The 17,710-nt window shown below is 57.8% G+C and overlaps 2 protein-coding genes across 6 annotated transcripts in view; one reads left to right on the forward strand and one right to left on the reverse strand.

Annotated features, from left to right (window-relative positions):
• Positions 1-540: 540 nt before the first annotated feature.
• On the forward strand, positions 541-3,146 carry HYI (hydroxypyruvate isomerase (putative)). Its single transcript, XM_022575476.3, has 8 exons — positions 541-799; positions 877-988; positions 1,921-2,035; positions 2,240-2,318; positions 2,408-2,457; positions 2,566-2,635; positions 2,736-2,870; positions 2,990-3,146. The coding sequence occupies exons 1-8, from the start codon at positions 601-603 to the stop codon at positions 3,061-3,063; spliced, it is 834 nt and encodes a 277-aa protein (XP_022431184.2). The 5' UTR covers positions 541-600; the 3' UTR covers positions 3,064-3,146.
• The window catches only part of SZT2 (SZT2 subunit of KICSTOR complex), a 51,179-nt gene continuing 36,610 nt past the window's right edge, over positions 3,142-17,710 (reverse strand). For all 5 annotated transcript variants that reach the window (XM_089894641.1, XM_089894631.1, XM_022575475.3 and 2 more), the window contains 27 exons: positions 17,519-17,630; positions 16,769-16,887; positions 16,488-16,652; positions 16,123-16,207; positions 15,795-15,959; positions 15,539-15,706; positions 15,020-15,183; positions 14,434-14,600; positions 14,243-14,340; positions 14,022-14,154; positions 13,776-13,906; positions 13,544-13,644; positions 13,294-13,470; positions 12,827-13,094; positions 12,645-12,724; positions 12,435-12,560; positions 12,110-12,309; positions 10,097-10,187; positions 9,777-9,857; positions 9,620-9,694; positions 7,157-7,370; positions 6,580-6,733; positions 6,319-6,441; positions 5,806-6,211; positions 5,558-5,674; positions 4,161-4,229; positions 3,142-4,024 (listed from right to left, as the gene is read on the reverse strand). In XM_089894641.1, coding sequence (XP_089750767.1) covers positions 3,881-4,024; positions 4,161-4,229; positions 5,558-5,674; positions 5,806-6,211; positions 6,319-6,441; positions 6,580-6,733; positions 7,157-7,370; positions 9,620-9,694; positions 9,777-9,857; positions 10,097-10,187; positions 12,110-12,309; positions 12,435-12,560; positions 12,645-12,724; positions 12,827-13,094; positions 13,294-13,470; positions 13,544-13,644; positions 13,776-13,906; positions 14,022-14,154; positions 14,243-14,340; positions 14,434-14,600; positions 15,020-15,183; positions 15,539-15,706; positions 15,795-15,959; positions 16,123-16,207; positions 16,488-16,652; positions 16,769-16,887; positions 17,519-17,630 — 3,933 coding nt within the window. In that variant the 3' untranslated portion in view covers positions 3,142-3,880. The remainder of the gene's footprint in view (positions 4,025-4,160; positions 4,230-5,557; positions 5,675-5,805; positions 6,212-6,318; positions 6,442-6,579; positions 6,734-7,156; positions 7,371-9,619; positions 9,695-9,776; positions 9,858-10,096; positions 10,188-12,109; positions 12,310-12,434; positions 12,561-12,644; positions 12,725-12,826; positions 13,095-13,293; positions 13,471-13,543; positions 13,645-13,775; positions 13,907-14,021; positions 14,155-14,242; positions 14,341-14,433; positions 14,601-15,019; positions 15,184-15,538; positions 15,707-15,794; positions 15,960-16,122; positions 16,208-16,487; positions 16,653-16,768; positions 16,888-17,518; positions 17,631-17,710) is intronic.

Consider the following 17,710-nt stretch of genomic DNA (forward strand, 5'->3'; position numbering starts at 1 on the left):
ATGACCATCAACAGAGTAGCGTGATCAATTCTGGGATGTCCAGGTGCGGAACAGTGAGCAGCTAATTCAAGGTTTTCACGGGAAATGCTCACGAAATAACATGCCATAAAATCGCATATACACTATGATCAGGGTTTTCTAAGAAAAGACTGCACGTGTTTAGTTTTTGCTCTGTACGGGAAAGTTAACGGGTGAGTGGTGCGGCACACACTTTCAAATGTTCCATAATGAACAGGTACTGTGGTTATAATGAAGGAAAAACACGAAGCGTTTGTTAGCGTCCACGCTCCCTCACGTTAATTGGGCCCGCACCTCCTCCGCGCGCCGCCCTCTCCCGTCAGGGAAAGTGCACTTTTCTGGCCAGTCCGCGGTTTTTACGACGCACGGCTTTCCCAGCCGGAGAGAGCCGGCACCCAGTTCGCGGCGACAGCGCGCCCCCGCCCGGCGGGGCCGGGCTCCTCCGCCGCCTCGGCGCCCGCCCCGCCCCGCCCCCCGCTCGGGCCCTAAGTCCCCTCCCCTCCCCGGCCCCGCCCGCGGCTGCTGCCTTCCGGCTGCGCGGATGCTGCGCGGATACTGCCCCACGCGCGCTCCCGGCCGGGCATGGCTCCGCTGCGCTTCTCGGCCAACGTGTCGTGGCTGTTCCCCGAGCTCCCCAGCCTCCCCGCGCGGCTCCGGGCCGCGGGAAGTTCAGGTTTCGAGGCGGCCGAGGTCGGCTGGCCGTATGGGGAGCCGCCGGAGGCGCTGGCGCGCACGGCGCAGGAAGTGGGGCTACAGCTCGTGCTGATCAACACGCCCCCGGGTGCGCAGTGGGGGCCCGGGCCTGGGCGGGGCGAGCCGGGAGAGCGAGCCGGGAACTGAGGTCCATTCTCTCCGCAGGAGACCGAGAGAAAGGGGAGATGGGGCTGGGGGCCGTTCCCGGGAGGCAGGCGGCCTTCCGAGATGGGCTGGAGCAGGCTGTGGTGTACGCCAAGGCTCTGGGCTGTCCCAGGTATCCTCCTCTCTCCAGTCCCCCGCCGCCATGACCCGCGAGAGAACAGGCCGCCGGGGCTTGAGAGGCTCAGAGGTCCGAGCGCACTGGCCTTTCTTCGCCCCTTCCGTCCGGGTCCCTTGTAAATTGCCTCCTGTATTTCATCTGTTGTGTGTCACTCTCAGTTTGCAACTCTTTCTTGCTCAACTCATGCAGGGATCCCATGCTGGGAGCTTAGTCTGACCTGGGAGATAGGTAGCACAGTAAACAAACGGAGTGATCCATTTGAGGACAGGTCAGTTCAAGGAGGCTGTGGGAGCAGGTAGGCAGTAACTCTGTCTGGGATCAGAGAAAGCTTCTTACAGGTAGTAAGTAGTGGGTCTCTAGTGGGCACTTGCTTGAGGTAAGGAGCATTCCCGTCAAGGATGCAGGGGCCAAAGGCAAGAGGGGCTTGGTGTGTTCTGCAGAGTTTACGAGGCTGGAAATGTAACCTGTCTGCTTTGGAGGTGGCTGAAAAGGATCAGGTGGTGAAGTGAGGGGGACTCAAAGTGGGACTGATCTCATAAATGTCAAATCCTGCACAGAGCAACCAGGCTGAGAAGGAACTGGCAACAAGGGGTTATTAAGGGGGTGGAGGAGTGTGTGTGCAGAAAACAGATGGGAAGCTAAGAAACGGATGCAAGGAGGAGTGACAAGCAGCGTGGAATTCCTGAGAAGGGTAAGGGTCAAAGTAATTTTTTAAAGGTGAGAATCATGTTTGTAGGCATGAGGAGAAGGGGCACGGAAAAGGAGAATTTGGAAGTACAGGAGGGGCTAAGTGAGAGACCTGGGGAGATGGGAAGCCGGCATGATCGGAGAGCAGCTGGAAGAGGTGCACCCAGGGAGCGACGGAGTGAAGGCTCACGCTTCGAGGATGGACTCCACAGCCCCCTCCAGGCCCATTTTCCCCACAGGATTTACCTGATGGCTGGCCGAGTGCCCCAGGGGGCTGATCGAGCAGCAGTCAGGGATGAAATGGAGACAGTTTTTCTGGAGAACCTGAGGCACGCAGCTGGGGTTCTGGCTCAGGTGAGACGGTGAAAACACATACAGACACATGCTTCATGAATGTGTGTGTGTGTGTGTGTGGAGGGGATGCACAGTGGGGAGAGCAGTGAGGCACAGAGACTGGGCCCCGGTCCAGGCCGGAGGGATTGGTGATGGGCTTGATCGGTGATTGAGGGGGTACAAACCTCAGGGAGAGCTCTACTCACGGATCCTGCCTGGTGCTAGGAGAACCTTGTGGGGCTGCTGGAGCCCATCAACACCCGCATCACGGACCCCCGGTACTTCCTGGATACGCCCCAGCAGGGTAGGACCCCAGCCCTGTGTCTCCTCCTGTCCCTTGATTCTTGGCGCCCTCCTTGAGTCTCATGGCCCCCTCCCTGGTTTCTCTCCCAGCGGCAGCCATCTTAGAGAAAGTTGGAAGACCCAACCTCCAGTTACAGATGGTAAGTGGGAGAGGGAGTGCTTCTCAGAGGGCCCGTGCGCCTGTGTTCTCCAAATCCAGGCAGAATGGTGTGGCCTGCAGGGTCTGTGACTCGGAATCTCTGCCCCAGGACATATTCCACTGGCAGATCATGGACGGGAACCTGACAGGGAACATCCGGGAGTTCCTGCCCCTCGTTGGTGAGGGCCCCTTTCTTGGCTCCTTCCTAGTCTGCCATGCTGCTTCCTCTGTCCTCCCACTCTTTCTACCCCCCCCACATCTGCCCACATCTGCTCCCAGGGCACGTGCAGGTGGCACAGGTCCCAGGCCGAGGGGAACCCGGCAGCCCTGGAGAGCTGAACTTCCCCTATCTGTTCCAACTGCTGGAAGATGAAGGCTACAAAGGCTTTGTGGGCTGCGAGTACCAACCTCGAGGTGAGGGTGGGCTGAGCTCCAGGCCTGGCCCTGGGGAGGGGGCTCTGGAGGGACAGGTGTCGGGCAGGGGCTGTTTTCCTCCTCGTGGGTTGAGATGCCTCGGGTTCCTCTCCCCTCAGGAGACACGGTAGAGGGCTTGAGTTGGCTACGTTCGTACTGGGATAAGCAGGGCCGCCCACAGTCTGGCCAGTGAGGTCCTGCACTCTAGCCACACACCTCTGGGATGGTGAGCTGCACATCCCGAGTCTCCTCTGAATTAAAGACAATCTGCTGAAGGTTTCCATGTGTGTGTTATTGGAGGGGGAGGGGGAGGGGGAGGGACACACAGTGCCTAACTTTTCAGTTTCTTTGGGTCACTTCCTTCCTGCAGAGAAGGGACATACAGCTCACGTTCAAGTCCTCCAGTCTGTGCCAGTGTTGCTGTGGAGATGGGAGAGCTTTCGAGCTCACCACCTCACGTACAGATGAGAAACCAAGGGTCTGAGAGCAAAGGGACTCACCCGTGGTCACAGATGCTTCAAAGGCAGAGCTGGGATTGGAACCCAGGTGTCTTAGTGGCAATTGTCCAGCAATGATGTCCCCGTGGGAAGTGAAGACCACAGGGCTCAAGATGGGGGTGGGGAAGGCGGGTGGCTGACCGCAAGCCAAGACTCGGAGGCAGGATTCAGGCAGAGGAACTCTAAGGGGTCTATGTGCCGCCTGATGTGAAGAATTCCCAGACTCCACCAAGTGAGCAGGGAGGAGGAGTCTCCTTCTGGAAGGGCCCAGGGACCTGAGATGGCACGGGCACCTCAGGGAGGTGACCGGACCTTCTGGATCCCTGGGCTGGTCAGTGGCAGTGAGTGTTTAGGGAGGGCAGCTCCTGCTACCAGGTCCCCAAGACACATTCACACAACGACTGGCATCCCTCAGTGTCCAGTCTTGCCCGGGTGCCCAGAGGGCTGGTCAGTCCTGCTGCAAGTGGGCAATCCTACAGAGCCATAATTCGAGGACATTCAGTGGTCCATCCCTCAGAGGAGGCGGGTCCAGAGGGTGAAGCAGGCTGTGTTGATGACGGACTCCAGGTGGTGGTAAGTAGAGACGAGCTGGGCAGGGGGGCTCTCGCTGTCCTGGGGCTGTACCGGGAAGGGCTCTCGGAAAACCACCGTCAGAGACTGTGGGGAACACGGGGCGGGGGTGGTGAGAGGAGGGCAGGGTGAGCCCAGGGAGCAGGGCTCCCCGACCTCAGCAGGCTCTGGGATGGAGCATTAGGTTGACACAAAGCCCCTCACCGCCCCCTCCCATTCTCACCGTCTTTCCCAAGTGGGAATCCAGAAACACGAGCACGAAACAGTCAGTGAACTTCTGATTCAGCACAACCTGCAGCAAAAGACAGAATGAGATGCGGAGTGAGGCACACACCCTCCCGGAGGGCATCCTGAAAGTGGGGCCAGCCTGAGGGGGGCCCGCTTCCATCACCACACCTGACCCCACCTACACTGCACGGTCACCCAGGACCTCCTCCAAGCCCAACCTCGGTCCTCGTCCTCACTGGCCCCCGGTTAGCCTGTCCAGCCTCACCAGGATGAGCGAGTGGTACTTGACTGGAAGGCCCTGCATAAGCTCACACACCGAAGCCCATAAGCAAAGGAGGGTTCTCTCCCCTTGACGCGAGCCCTCCTTTCCTCCTGGGTTTCGTGTCTCTGGCCTCCCTGATGCCTGTCCCTGGTGCTCAGCTTTGTGATCTCTCCCTGGGCAGTTTCTTCTATGCCCAGCTTCAGTCACCACCTGTTTGTATTTAAGTGCTGCCTACATCTCTCTCCTGAGCTCCAATCCCCGATGCCAATATACCTTCTAGACTGTGGTCCTCGAAGGTCCTCCTGGGCCTCAGATTCAATTCTTCACCCTTCCCCCAAACCCACTCCTGCTTCGGCGTTCCCGCCACCCACAGAAGCATCCCCATCTGCTCACACCCACCTGCACCACCGCAGCCTTACCCTAACTAACCTCGGCTTCTCTGGGTGTTGCTTTGTCACACCTTGAAACTTGCCTTCCTCACAAGCACTATGTCGCAGGACCCCTTACCACAGACCAAGCACCTTTTCTTTTGAAATCTTCTCTTGAATGTCTCCTCTCCTGATCGCTGCTCTCGTTGGGGCCATCCTTTAGGCTCTCAATCCCCAGGCTTGTGCCCACTGCCATAGCTCTCCTCTCTACCTGTCCTTCCCAGCAACCTGTCAACCTCTACTGTGCGTACCAATCACCTGCGGATCTGGCTGAAAGGCAGGTTCCGAGCCAGCAGGTCTGGGGTGGGGTCTGAGAGTCTGCACTTCGGTCAGCTCCCAGGTGGTGCTGACGCTGCTGGTGTGAGGACCACACTTTGGTAAAAAGGCCTGAAAGCCCAGGACGTCCTTTCTGGGACTGGAACCTCCAAGAGCAACCACTCACAAGGTTGGCTTGGCCCTCAGGATCGCTAGCCAAGGTTTGTGCTTTTTGTGAGCCCTGAGGGCACAGCTCTAGGTTATTCTCAGTGAATCACATGCTGTGGCTTGGTGCTTGAAAGGTTTTACATCCATCTACCGGTGTGGTCACTCCATCTCAGCCTCCCTGTTTAGTCAGACTGGGGTTCTTTGAGGGGGACCCTGTCATCTCTCTGATGAGGATTTCTGCTGTGTCTCCCCTTTCAGAGGAAGGTCAAAGAGACTTACCAGGTACTGAGTTCCCAAGTCTGGGCTCTGGAAATGGCGACAGCTCTGGGGAAAGCGGCTTAGGAGAACCTTGATCAGGCTCTGGTACCAGGAGACCGTCATAGACAGGAAGCAGTCCTAGGGGAAGGTCCACAGGCATGGATCTGCTGTTCCAGAACCACCTCTGAGACCCTTGCAACCTCTACCCGGGCTGCCAGTGGAATTCCTAGCATCCATCCCAGCCCCTTCTGGAACCCACAGCTGCTTACCAGCTGGGGGTCAATGTCCCCAATGGATTTGGCATGGACTGCTTCTAGGAGCTCCTCCAGCTCGGCCAGGGCCAGGCGCCCCCCTAGTCGCAGCCGATCAGGTCCTGGTGGTTCCAGCAAGAAGAGGCGCTTCCAAAGGGTGTCCCGACGGCAGTGCCCTCCAGCCAGCCGTACCAGCTGAGCCAGCCGTGCCCGTGCCACACCCACCTCTGCAGCCAGTGGGGGGAAGAGGGGAGCCGGTCCAGGGGCCAGACCATCCCCTGAGGCCTCCCCAGGGCTACCGGCTGAGCTCCCAGGAACCTCTGGCTCAGGGGGCAGTCTGGGCGGCTTCCGGAACCGGCGCAGGTCAGCAGTGAGTCTGGGGAAGAGCTCTCGTTGGCTGGTGAGCACCACGAAGAACTGTAGCCTAGGGTGGGGAGGGGCACAAGTGTGACGGTCACAGCAGGAGAGACACAGGGCAACAGCAGGGAGCGGCTGGGCAACGGGCAAGTTCGAGGCAGGGGATCTGCTGACCGCAGAACGTGCCGCTCGGCCTCTCCTTGCTCCTCAAAGGGTGCGGCACAGTGACAAACAAGCAGAGACACGTCGAAGTCGTCCTGGTGACGAAGTCCCTCAGAGTCCAGGTAGGAGCCAGAGCTGTGTGGTGGGGGTTGGGGAGACGTCAAGCCTGAGGTTCGGATGAAGCCAACCCCACCCCTTCTGTCCAAGAAAACGTGGGTCCCCCACTGCAAGGATGGCCCCGACTCTGGCTCCAGGCATCCCCTCTCGCCCTACCTGTGCCACGCCGACACCAGGGCGTACTCGTTATGTTCCGGGCCTCCTGGCCGGGCCATCCGCAGTGGCTTCATGTGGTAGGAGCTGGCATGGTCGGCCACGTAATTGTACAGCTGGTGGGCAGCAATGAGCGGAGTTGGGAGCTCCAGGGTCCCTGAGGGGTGAGTTACAGGAGACACTGAGCCTGGGACAGAAACAGTGATCTGGTGGGGCCGGAGGATGGGAATCCCTGAGGCTCTGATGGGCAAGCAGGCCGATTCTTTCTGGGGAGCTCCTGAGGGACATGGAGATGGGACAGAAGTGGCTCAGGACACACAGGGGGCAGGGTACACACGACACAGGATCTAAACTTTGCTTGCTATGAAAATTAAACCAAACTTGCTATGAAAACAGACTGGGAAGAACTTAAGACAGAGACATGGGGACAGGGTCCAGGTGACATGAGGCGACTTGACCATATAGGACAGGAGAGGCAGAGACAAGGTCTGGTCCCCGGAAGTGGTCCCCCCGGCCCTGGCTTGAGACACCTGGCGGCCTGTTCTTTTTCGGGTTCACTGGCTTGCCCCTGGGCACCGACCTTGGTAAATGTGATTACGGCCAAAGTGGGGCCCATCAGGGTGGTGGGCCAGGAAGTGTCGCAGGAAGGTGGTGAGGTGGTAGCCATGCCGCAGCACCAGGTGGGCGCCCAGCACGTGCTGGTGCACGAGGCGCAGGTGGAAGTCGTAGCTAAACGAGTGCACGTGCATCAGGTCCCGCACCTTGTCACACTCCTCCGTGAACAGCATGGACAGCTGGGGAGCGGGGAGGGAGGACCTGGTCAGGAAACGGTGGCAGGCTGCCCACCCATCTCACTTCCCTCCTTGCCTGGGAAACGGCAGCTCAAGATTCGCCCCGTCGCCGTGGGCCCCTCTGCCAGAAACGCTTCTGTGAGAAGCCCTCCTCATTACATTGTACAGTGTTGTAACTCTGTTTGCATGAACTGACCATTTTGAGACGTGAACCTTTTTTACTCTGTATCCCAGTCTCCACTCAAGTCTGGCACAGATTCACTCATGTAACAAATACTTGTCGAGTGCCTCCCACGTGCCTACCTGGTACTGTTCTAGTTGCTGGGGATACAAACCCCTACCCTCAAGGAGCTTACAGTCTTGTAGTGGGGAGATAAGACAATAAACATTAGGCAGAGTAAATGAGTAAATGGCACGTTAGTAGATGGTTATGGAAAATCAAGCAGTAAATAAAGCAGGTGTGGTTTTAAACAGGGTGGTCAGGGTAGGCCAGGTGTGTAATTACTCACTATTAGAAAGGCTTTCCTGGTCGCTTCCCATCCCTCCGGCTTTATCTTCTCATCAAATTACTTGCTCTTGCGACGTATACTACATATTTTCTCTACACTCTTGTACCTGCTGTTCTCTTTGCCTGAATGCTGCTCCCCCTGGTCCCCAAAGCTGGCTAACTCCCACTCATTTGTAAAGCTTCATCTGGGACATCCTGCCAAGGCTAGTCCAGGGCTGGCCTCCTCTAATTCATCTGTGAATGAATGAATGAACGAACGAACCATTGATGGAGGAAGAAAGGAGGGCAGAGACACAGAGCTGGTGCTTCTCTTGGTGTACATCAGCGTTACTGAGAGTGTGTTAACAGTTGGATAGGTGATGCTAGAATGGCAGAATCTACCTGACCGTGCCCTTGGGGGCACAGGGCATAAAAATTAACAGGAAAGGAAATCAGTGACTGTAGAAGCAGCAGTTGCCTAGAAGTCAGAGTAGCTGCGTGACCGTGGTTAAGTCACAACCTCTCTCCTTCAGTTTCCTCATCTACCATGGAGATAAAGGAAAGGTCCTCATAAATTTAGAGCTGCGTGATAAACTGCGGTAACCAAGGATAAGCCTCAGAGTCAGAGACCCAGCTTGCAACCCTAGTACTGCCAGCAACTAGCTGTGTGCCCTGGGGCACATCACTTAACCTCCGTGAACCTCAGTTTCCTTATCTGTACAGTAGGAGTAAAATTCTCCTCTTCCCTTAGCATGTATACTAAGCAGTTAATAAATAAGTAATAGCTATAATAAAGCAACTTAGAAATCTAAGTGAGGTTAGAGATTAGATATGTAGGTGCAGAGAGAGCCAAACTGGATGGAGATCAGGGGGCAGGGCAGCCAGGACTTCAGGAAGCTCAAGAGAATAATGGGGTGGGTCCTTCCCGCCAATACTACAGCAAAGTGTGAAAGGGTACCTGCCTGTCCAATCTCCCTTCTGTGCCCTGGGCCAGGTAGGTTCCTGCACTAAAGTCACCAAGCTTTCCTGGATCTCACTATCCTGGGATGACTAGACCAGGCATCCACACCTGTGGGCTGGGTCTGAGCTGTCCAGATACGGGAAGAGTGTGTGCCATCTGTACTGGAGGGCGACGGACTGCACCCAGTCAGACCCTGATCTCTCCGAATCTCAACTCGAGGCACAAGGAAGGCAGAAGCCAAACAACGAAGGGGCTGAAAACACTCAAGGCTGGAGGGCTTCGGGTCTCTGACCACACTCAGTCGCGACTCATTCTTTCTGAGCCCTCTTGAGTGCTCAGAACCTCATGGGGTGCAGAAGCCCTGCCTTCAGGCAGTCAGACAGGGACAGAAATAACAACTGAGTGTGGGGGGCTGTGCTGTGTGGGTGGGGACTCTAGTCCACATTCTGAGTGTTAGTGACTATATGGACAGTGCCAGGTTGTCCCCAGCCCTAGACGAGGCCGGGACTGCCCATGGCACCGACCCACACATGTGTCAGATTACCCGCTCTGCTCAAATGTCCTCACTGTCTACCCATGTATGGTCAGTGCCAGAATGACCACAGGGCCAGACCAGCCACTGTGCTGCACTGCCTTCTGCCCCCAGTGCCATGGCTGAATACAGGTCTAGACTACCACAGAGTAAGACTGGTGCCTGAGGAAGGCAGAGCACTGGAATGGCCCAGACGCCTGCAGCACCAGGTGGTCATTGGGGCTGCACTGACTATGCCTGAGACCTCACGGCCCTCCGTCCCCACCACATACCTGGGAGTTGACAGCTTGCCCCATGGGGATTCGGGAACATTCCAGGGCAAACTGTTTGACACAGAAGTAACAGCCCTGGAGAGAGGACAAAGATGAGGTCAGGAGGGTGAGAGACAGGTGGGCCTGGCTCTCCCCATGTAGAGCTCCTTCTGCTCACCTGGAAGGCCAGCTCCATGAGGATGATGCCCCCAGGCAGTGCCCGCTGCAGGTGGTACGTGGTGACGGGAGAGCCAGTGCTCTGCAGAAAGGAAAAAGACGGGCTCAGGGGCAAAGGCAGGGGGCTCACCAGCGTCGGACCATCGGGGAAAAAGTCCCCTGGGTCAGTGACTTTAATGGTGTCAGGCTGGGATCAATGACCTCAGTCATCACCCAGAGCCCCCCGCTTTAGGCCTTGGGCAAATAATTCAGGCTCAGTGATGCTGGTGTCTGAGGCATCACTGATTTCACTCTTGGGGAAGGAACACGACGACGTGTTACCTTGGGGCTCCCTTCAGTTTTGGCTTTCGGGCAGGAGAAGGAGCCCCGACCTTCTGTTCCAAGGATAGCCATGGCCCGCAGCCGGCTGGTGCTGCAGAAAAGGAAGAGAGGGACAAGGGGGTGAGGCAGGCCAGTGGGGTGAAGGGTCACGGCTATCAGACCCAGAACCCATTTCACGTGGAATCGTTCTGCAGGAGAGGAGACAGGCCCAGAGAAGGGAAGAACCTGCCTGGGGTTCCACGGTGGGTAAGTGGCAAGGCTAGGCCAGGAGTCCAGGGCTCGAATGTGGGGGGGCTCTCCACAGCGGCTGCTGCTCTAAGGGGGGCGGAGACCAGGCCCCTCTCCTCCAGTGAGAGGGTGAGGGCAGAGCCGCAGAGGCTGCTGTGACTGGGGGCCACTTATGAGCGGATGGAGACACCTGCTTACCGTGGACAGCAAGGGAGGGGGAGCGTGGCGTCTGCCTAAGGCTCATGGGGAAAGTGCAAGCAGATATGCTTGATGCCCTGGTTAGGGACGTTCCCCTGGGAGGGAAAGGGGTTCTCTTTTGACCCGGGAAGGGCATTTTCAGTGTTCCACAGGCCTGCTGTTCTTCATTTCTCAACTCAGAGGCAAAGGGAAAAGAGAAATACTGTGAATGAGGACAAAGTAGAAAGGGCCAGTGGGACGCACTCATACTCAGGAGCTATAAACCACTGGAACTCCTGCTGGGGGTTCAAAGCCTCTGGCAAGAAATGTCCCACTTAATCCTCAAGGAAATAGGGACCAGACCTAACTAGTGATTGGTGATGGTTAGAGACTGGAGAGGAAGGAAGGCCTGACTTTAGATTCTCCTCTAGAAACATATTTTTAATCCTAGTATCTTTGGTTTTAAAAGGGAATTCTGATTTCTGGGAAGAACATAACTGAATGGGAAGGATGCGAACTCCAGAGAAATCCCTACAGCTGGGAACTGGCTGTGGAGGGCAATGAGCAGAGAGCTCCTCCTGGGGTCTGTCACTGAGAAATGAGAGGGGTGCTGAATGAAATGTCCCAGAGGCGCAGGCCTGTCCTCTCTTCCTAAGGCCTGGAAATGAGAGGGAGGCCTGGGAGGTAGAGAGCTGGTTACAGAAATGCTTAGGAGTTGGAATTGGCTTTCTGGGCCAAGAGGGCGTCTTGAGTAAGGAAGTACAACTTATATTTACTAGTCTGAAAAAGTATCAAACTGAAAGCAGAGAGGAGGGAGAAAACAAACTCACACATCTGGATACACGAAAGCAACAGCATAACACGAACAGACATTTTCCCATGCAGCCACTGGGAAGGAGCTGGGAACATAGAATCTGGAGGCTCAGACGTTGAGAGGGGCATAGGGCACGGGCCATAGCAATGGGAATTTGAGACTTGACACAGGATGGGAAAGGTGGTTGCAGAGTTTTCACTGCGTTCTGGGGAGATGGAAGGTGTTGCCAGAGGAGCTGTCTACTACCTCCCATGACTCAGACCTCTCACTACTGGCCAGTGAGTGAACATGACCAAGAACAGGCCAGAGGACAGTGATGCGAGTAGGCCCATTGCAGGGGTCCTTGGTGAGAAAAAAACAAAACACAAAACAAACAAAAAAACATGGTGAGAAAAGAACTTCCTGGGCCAGGAACTATGTAAATCTCTGGAGAGGTCAGGAGGTGATCAGGACAACAATCATTAAGACCCACGTCCAAGAGCTTGTACAGGACTGGTGTGTGTGGATGGACACCAGCGTGAAAGCACAGAAGACACACGTGGGCAAGCAGCTCTGTGAAAATGTACCCAGTTTGTGTATGAACGTGGCCATGAGTTCCATGAGATGTGTGAGGCTTACGGAATGTGCTTGAGGGCTGCAGGTAGGTGTCCCAGATCCTCACGTGTGTGTGCGGGCCTGATGAGATGGATGTACGCAAGGCCCAAATTACCCAAATAGGACCCAAGAGGAAGGGTGTGTGGGGCCTCACCTGCTGAGGAGGAGGAGAGGAGGGTGGGGAGACGAGACGCGCTCACCTGCGGGCGGGCGAGGGGGGCCGCAGCGGCACCAGCACAAAGCCCATGCTCTGCAGATACTGCACGTACTGCTGCAGGAAAGCCAAGCTCAGCTCCTTCAGCCAAGGCTCCTCCCGGGCGCCCGGTGGAGGCCCATCTGAGGAGTCGCAGCTGGCGGAGGCCTCTCGGCTCCCAGACCCTGACTCAGGGCGGTGGCGCCGCTGTGGGAGTGGAGGTTAAGAAAGGCTCTACCCACCGTCAACCACCCTAGCAGGGGTGGAGGAATGGAGGTCCCCGCTGGGTAAAGGGAGGTCCCACAGGAGAAATCCAGAGTCTGGAGCCTCACCTGCCCCTCCGGGGGCCCAGAGGTCTCTGGGGGCCCATGCAGCCAGGCTGCGGGGTCGAAGAGCAGGGCCGTCGCACAGTAATGCACCAGGCGGGATGACTGTTTCAGGGTCTCCAGCTCCCCGGCCTGGGGAAATGGGCAGTGAGCACCGGGGCGGTGGCCAGGGCAGGGTCATGGGACGCTCCCAGAGGACGCGGGTTGGCCACTCACACTGATGGGCATGCTGGCTGGGGCGGAGCGCTGCTGCCACGTTACAAACAGGTTCTCCATCTTCATCTGGCGCTCCAGTTCTGGGGGTTGGAGGCATTAGTAGCGGCCCCCAGCAATGGCCACCCCTGGCCCTGCCAGACTCCACAGATTGCCCTGCCCGCTTCCCGGCTCAGCGCCCTCACCTCTGCGCTCTGCCATCTTGATCTCCAGGAACTGTTGTCCATGGTAGGTGACAGGATCGGGCGGTCTGGGCACAGGGCCGAGGGAGGAGCTGGGGCGGGCGGCCGTGATATCCCTTAGGGCCTCATCGAAGGGGAATGTGTCCAGGGAAAGGGCGCCCCCACCCCGAGAGGACCCACTCAGCCGTCCCTGCTCGCGGCTCAGAGGGGGGCTTGCACTCCGGATGAGGGTCTCTGCTTCCATGGTCGGCAGCAGGAATGGGTTTGGCTCCTAAGAGAGACGGAGCCTCACAATGGGTCCATGGCCTTTGCCCTCAGACCTCCTCGCCCACCGCCCCCGTGGCCTCCTCTCTCAGACTCTCCCTCCCCACTGCCCCTGCCCTCAGCCTGTCCCCTCCCTCTCCTGTTCCCGAACTGCTACTTCCTTTAGCTGACCACTCAGGAGAGGAGGGAGCCTGAGCAGCAGGCACCTTTTCGTCGCGCACTGGGAAGTCCAATTGGCCGTAGTGGTGGAAGAGCCCAAGCTTCTGGCTGAGGAGGCAGAAGATGAGATGGGCGCGTGCGTTCTGCCACTGCACGAGGCGAACCAGTGCTCGGCCCAGGGCCGCCCCCAGGTCTGGGGCCCAGTTGTAGGTCAGCAGCTGCAGCTAGAAGTCAGGGCTCAGCGTCAGTGGGATCATGGAGCCCCTCCTCCCAGCCAGCCCCTGGCCCCACGTCTACCTTCTTGTCCATGACCTCCAGCAGCAAGAACCTCTGCCGGGGAGCATTTCGCCCCAAGCTCCCGTCGCCTCCTGGCTCGAAGCGCTGTACGGCTTTGGCAGCTACGGGGTCAGGGAGGGGCAAAATGAGGGTCTGGGGGCCGATCCCCCTCGATCCCACCCTGCGTCCCACGGGGTCAGCGGCTCCAGGGTCAGTCACTCTGAGCCCACCCTCCTCCGGGCCGTGGCCTCACCCTGCTGGGTGGGTCTCCTCCACTGCGAGAAGTTCCTTCCCAGAAGCAGCAGATGCCACTCAGCTGCCGGGCGGGGAGTTGGGCCCAGCTGTCCAAGGGAACAAGGACTGAAGAGCTCTGGCTCAGAAGCCCTAGTGGGAGGGACGGACAGAAAGCAGACCATCCATGGCCCCATTCCCTGGTTATCTCCTCCTGGGCCAGGCCCCCACCTCTCCTACCTCAGCTTCCGTGAGACCCCAAACTCACAAATGCTGCTCAAAGATGCGGACACTGGTGTCTCCAGCCATTGAGGTGACCAGAGTGGTGAACTCAGACAGGACAGATGGGAGCAGGAACCGGGACACCACGTGAGTGGAGCTCCTGGACACCGAGGCACATCCTGGATCCAGGACACAGAAGTCACGGTGGGGCTGTGGCATGGGGACCAGGGCAGGAGCTTAAGGGTGGGAGGGGGGCTGGGGTCTCACCCATCTGAACCATGAACTCCATCCAGCGCTGAGCGACAAGAGCAAACACAGGCTGCAGGGTGCCTGCCTCACCCTCCTCCAGCTGTGTGGTCCTGCGTCTGAAGACACAGCAGGAGTAACAGCCTTGCACCCACATACAAGACGGCTGTGTTTACATGCACCCAACGTCCCCTGTGACCACACACACACACCTTTGTCTCTGGGCTCCAGACTCTGGGCCTGCTGCCCGCTCAGTCCCACCGGGAGTCCGAACACTCTCCGTTTTGTGACGCCTCCGGCCCCGAGTGTCTTCTGGCCGATCCAGGACAATGTCATCAGTCGTTTTCGGGGAACCCAAGTCCCCACATTCTGTTTTACTCTGGCAACAATGCAGTAAATGAGGAGGGGCTAAAGGGAAGGGGAACGGGGCGGAGGACGGAGGCATCATGGACGGTAACAAGAGCCTGGAGGATTTGGAGGCCCGGGTTTAGGCCCTGGAGGCTGGCCAAGCAGCCTTGGACAGGCTGCTCAACTTTCTGGAGCCTCAGCTACCTCACTGGTGAAAGGCCTGCTGCAATCGTGCAGGCTGTGAGGATCTGACAGGAAAAGTGGAAGTGAAAGCACTTAACAAGCTGAGGCACTCTCTGTATCGGTGAGAACTTGCCACGCTCTGCACACTCCTATACAAGGCACAGAGCAGTTTTACACAACAGGAGATCTGGGGCGGGGCGCGTAGGGGAGACAGGAGGCAGACAAGAAGGCAGATGTCAACTTCACCACCTCCCTTTCTCCCATTACCAGCATATCCCAGAAGCTACGTCGGCCAGCTTTGCTTGGGGGTGTCACAGGCTCGCCAGGGCGAGGGCCAGGGCCAGGGCCAGGGCCAGGGCCAGGGCCAGGGGGAAAGATGCTAGCTCGGCCTGCAGGGCTCTTGGTTTCCAATGACCCGCTCTTGAGACTTCCTGTGGGCACCAGACATTACAGACTCCTGTCACTGACTATCAATCCCCATTTCAGACAATCTAGCCCCAAGACTGGTAAGAGAGTGATGTGCCACTTACTCTACCTGTTCCTGAATGGCAGTATATGCAATTGAAGGTGCATGGCTGTGTGTGTGTGAAGGGAGTTCCTGACCATATATTCCGCCTCTGAGTGAGTGACCAGCATGCATACATTTCTACCAAGGCGTATCACCTTGCTGATGCAGGGAAGGTGATGGACAACTGTGAATGTGTATTTCAGATGGGGCCTCTGCGACGTCTCCCCAGACTCTCACGTTTGCACCTAGACCTGTGAGGTTCTCCAGACCCTGCATACCTGGGGACGTGTCCTCTGTACATAGTGAAGCTGGCAGCAGCCGGAGCTCCATGATGGCATCAGCCAGGGCCTGGCGAGCTGCTGCTCGGAGCTTCTCCTCCAGCTGCACGATACTGATGTTCCCCTTTTCCCACACATCCAGTCGAAGCCGTGGGGCCCCGTTCGGAGCTGGAGGAGAGAATGGGGGCCACTTGAGTGTGGCCCTGGTTTCTATAGCATTAAATAAACACCCCCTCCTCTGACCAAGCTTCCCTACCTGAAGAGTTATCCGGCACGACTGGGCAGCGAGTGACTTGAGTCAGCTGCTCAAATTCCTCCTCCTGCAGTGGGTCTGGGGGCCCCGGAGAAGAGGGGGGGCATGATGCCAGTGAGATGGGGGCTCCCTCCTTATCCACAAAAGCTAGAGTGATGCAGGCGACCCCTGGGTAGAAATCCACAGGAAAGCTCAGGTCTGGGACTTCCAGGCCCTGCCCCACCCCACCCAATCCCCCTCAGGTGCAAGGCTGGGAAAGGCCCTCAGCCGCGAGACAGGAACAGGCTTTCCCATGCCTGGTGGTGCCACGGGCCCAGGCCCTGCACTGTACCTTTGCCCCCAGTGCCTTGTCCTCCAGGCTTGTTGTACAAGTAGATGTCCAAGTCGGGGAGGCCACCCTGTGGTGGGAGTGGATGCTGGGGAGAGAACGGCCACCGAGCACTAAGACCAGGCAAATGGACAAATGCCATCAGGGAATGGGTACCCACAAGGGGAAGTGGGGGACAGCTACACGTAAAAGCACAGGAAGACACAGGTAGATAATAAAGGCCAGGGAAGGGGGGCCTGGGTGTACACAGGTCCATGGGCAAAGGTACATTGGCAGGGGGCATCTGTAGCAAACAGTTACACAGCAAGGGTGTGTGGTGGGTGGAGGGCCTGGTGCAAGCGGGTGGGGAGAGGTGCGTGCAGTCTCACCTGGAAGTGGTTCCGGCTGTTGCTGTCTGTGTACTTGGGCGAGTGCAGGAAGATGAGCAGATTCTGCCGCAGGTACCAGGCCAGGGCAGGAAGCCAGGGCCTGCAGGAGGGCGGCAGCGCCAGATGCAGCACCTCCGAGGGCAGACTTCCTGGGGGCTGGATGAACTGCAGAGAGAGGGAAGGAAGGGGAGTCAGAGATGAAGGAAGAGGTTCCCGCGGAGACCGTCCCTGCGGCTGGCTGCGTGGGAGGAGCCATGCAGGGAGCCTGGGAGGGAGCTGACCTCCACATCAGCCGGCGTCAACTTGCAGTTCCGAACGAGCATGACTGTGATGACGTCCAGGGTGGCCTCATCCAGGCGCCGACGCAGAACCCGCACCAGCTCATCTGTGATCTCGGGACCTGGACACAGCCACAGTGGCAAGGTGGGGACACGGGCGGAGGATCCAGCTACCCCCATCCCAGCCCTTAACCCCAGACTCAAACAGACTCCCGTGCACCAGAGGCGGCCAACGCCAGGTTCTGGTTCTGCCAAGCTACTCGTACATGACCGTGGACAAGTGAGTCTAACCTCTCAAAGCCTCGGTGTCCCCCTCAATACAATGGGGATAATAATAGCAACTACCTCATATGTCGCAGTCTTAGCCCAAGACTAGTGCACACTTTTGAGCCATAAATAAATTAAATGAGCCAGTTGCCTACTGGATGCCTCAGGCTCAACGTATCCCAAACCGAACCCATCATCTTCACCCCAAACCTGCCCCAGTACCTGGCCAGTGGTACCACCATCTATCCACACAGTCATCCAGGACAGACACCTGGGTGTCAACTTTTACAGCTCCTCTCCCCTAAGCTGCATTTCAGTCAGCGACAGGTCCTACCCCTAAACACCCCAGGAGCCTGTCCTTTCCCACCCAGCTCCTGCTCGAGAGAAGCCCAGAGCATAGCATGAGCTGGCATAAGAAGAAGAGAAGTCCCAGAGGACTTTGGAACCTCATCTGCTCACTCCCTTACCCCTCCTCATGGCCCTCACCTGCCTGCCCTACGCCATGCACCAGCAGCTGGATATGTCTGTCCACTTGGCCCACAGGACGAGCAGCATCTGAACCTCGGCTGGAGGCCATGTCCAGGGGGGAACGAGGACCCTGCAGGGAAACTCTGGTCAGGGCCCGGCTCCAGGGAGCAAAGTATGAGGGAGCACGGGGGCATCAGGGAGTGGGGGGAT

The sequence above is a fragment of the Delphinapterus leucas genome, chromosome 1 (genome assembly GCF_059928025.1).
Source record: "Delphinapterus leucas isolate spDelLeu-1000000601 "Yukka" chromosome 1, BTC_Dleu_Yukka2, whole genome shotgun sequence".
In the NCBI taxonomy this organism is placed as follows: Eukaryota; Metazoa; Chordata; class Mammalia; order Artiodactyla; family Monodontidae; genus Delphinapterus; species Delphinapterus leucas.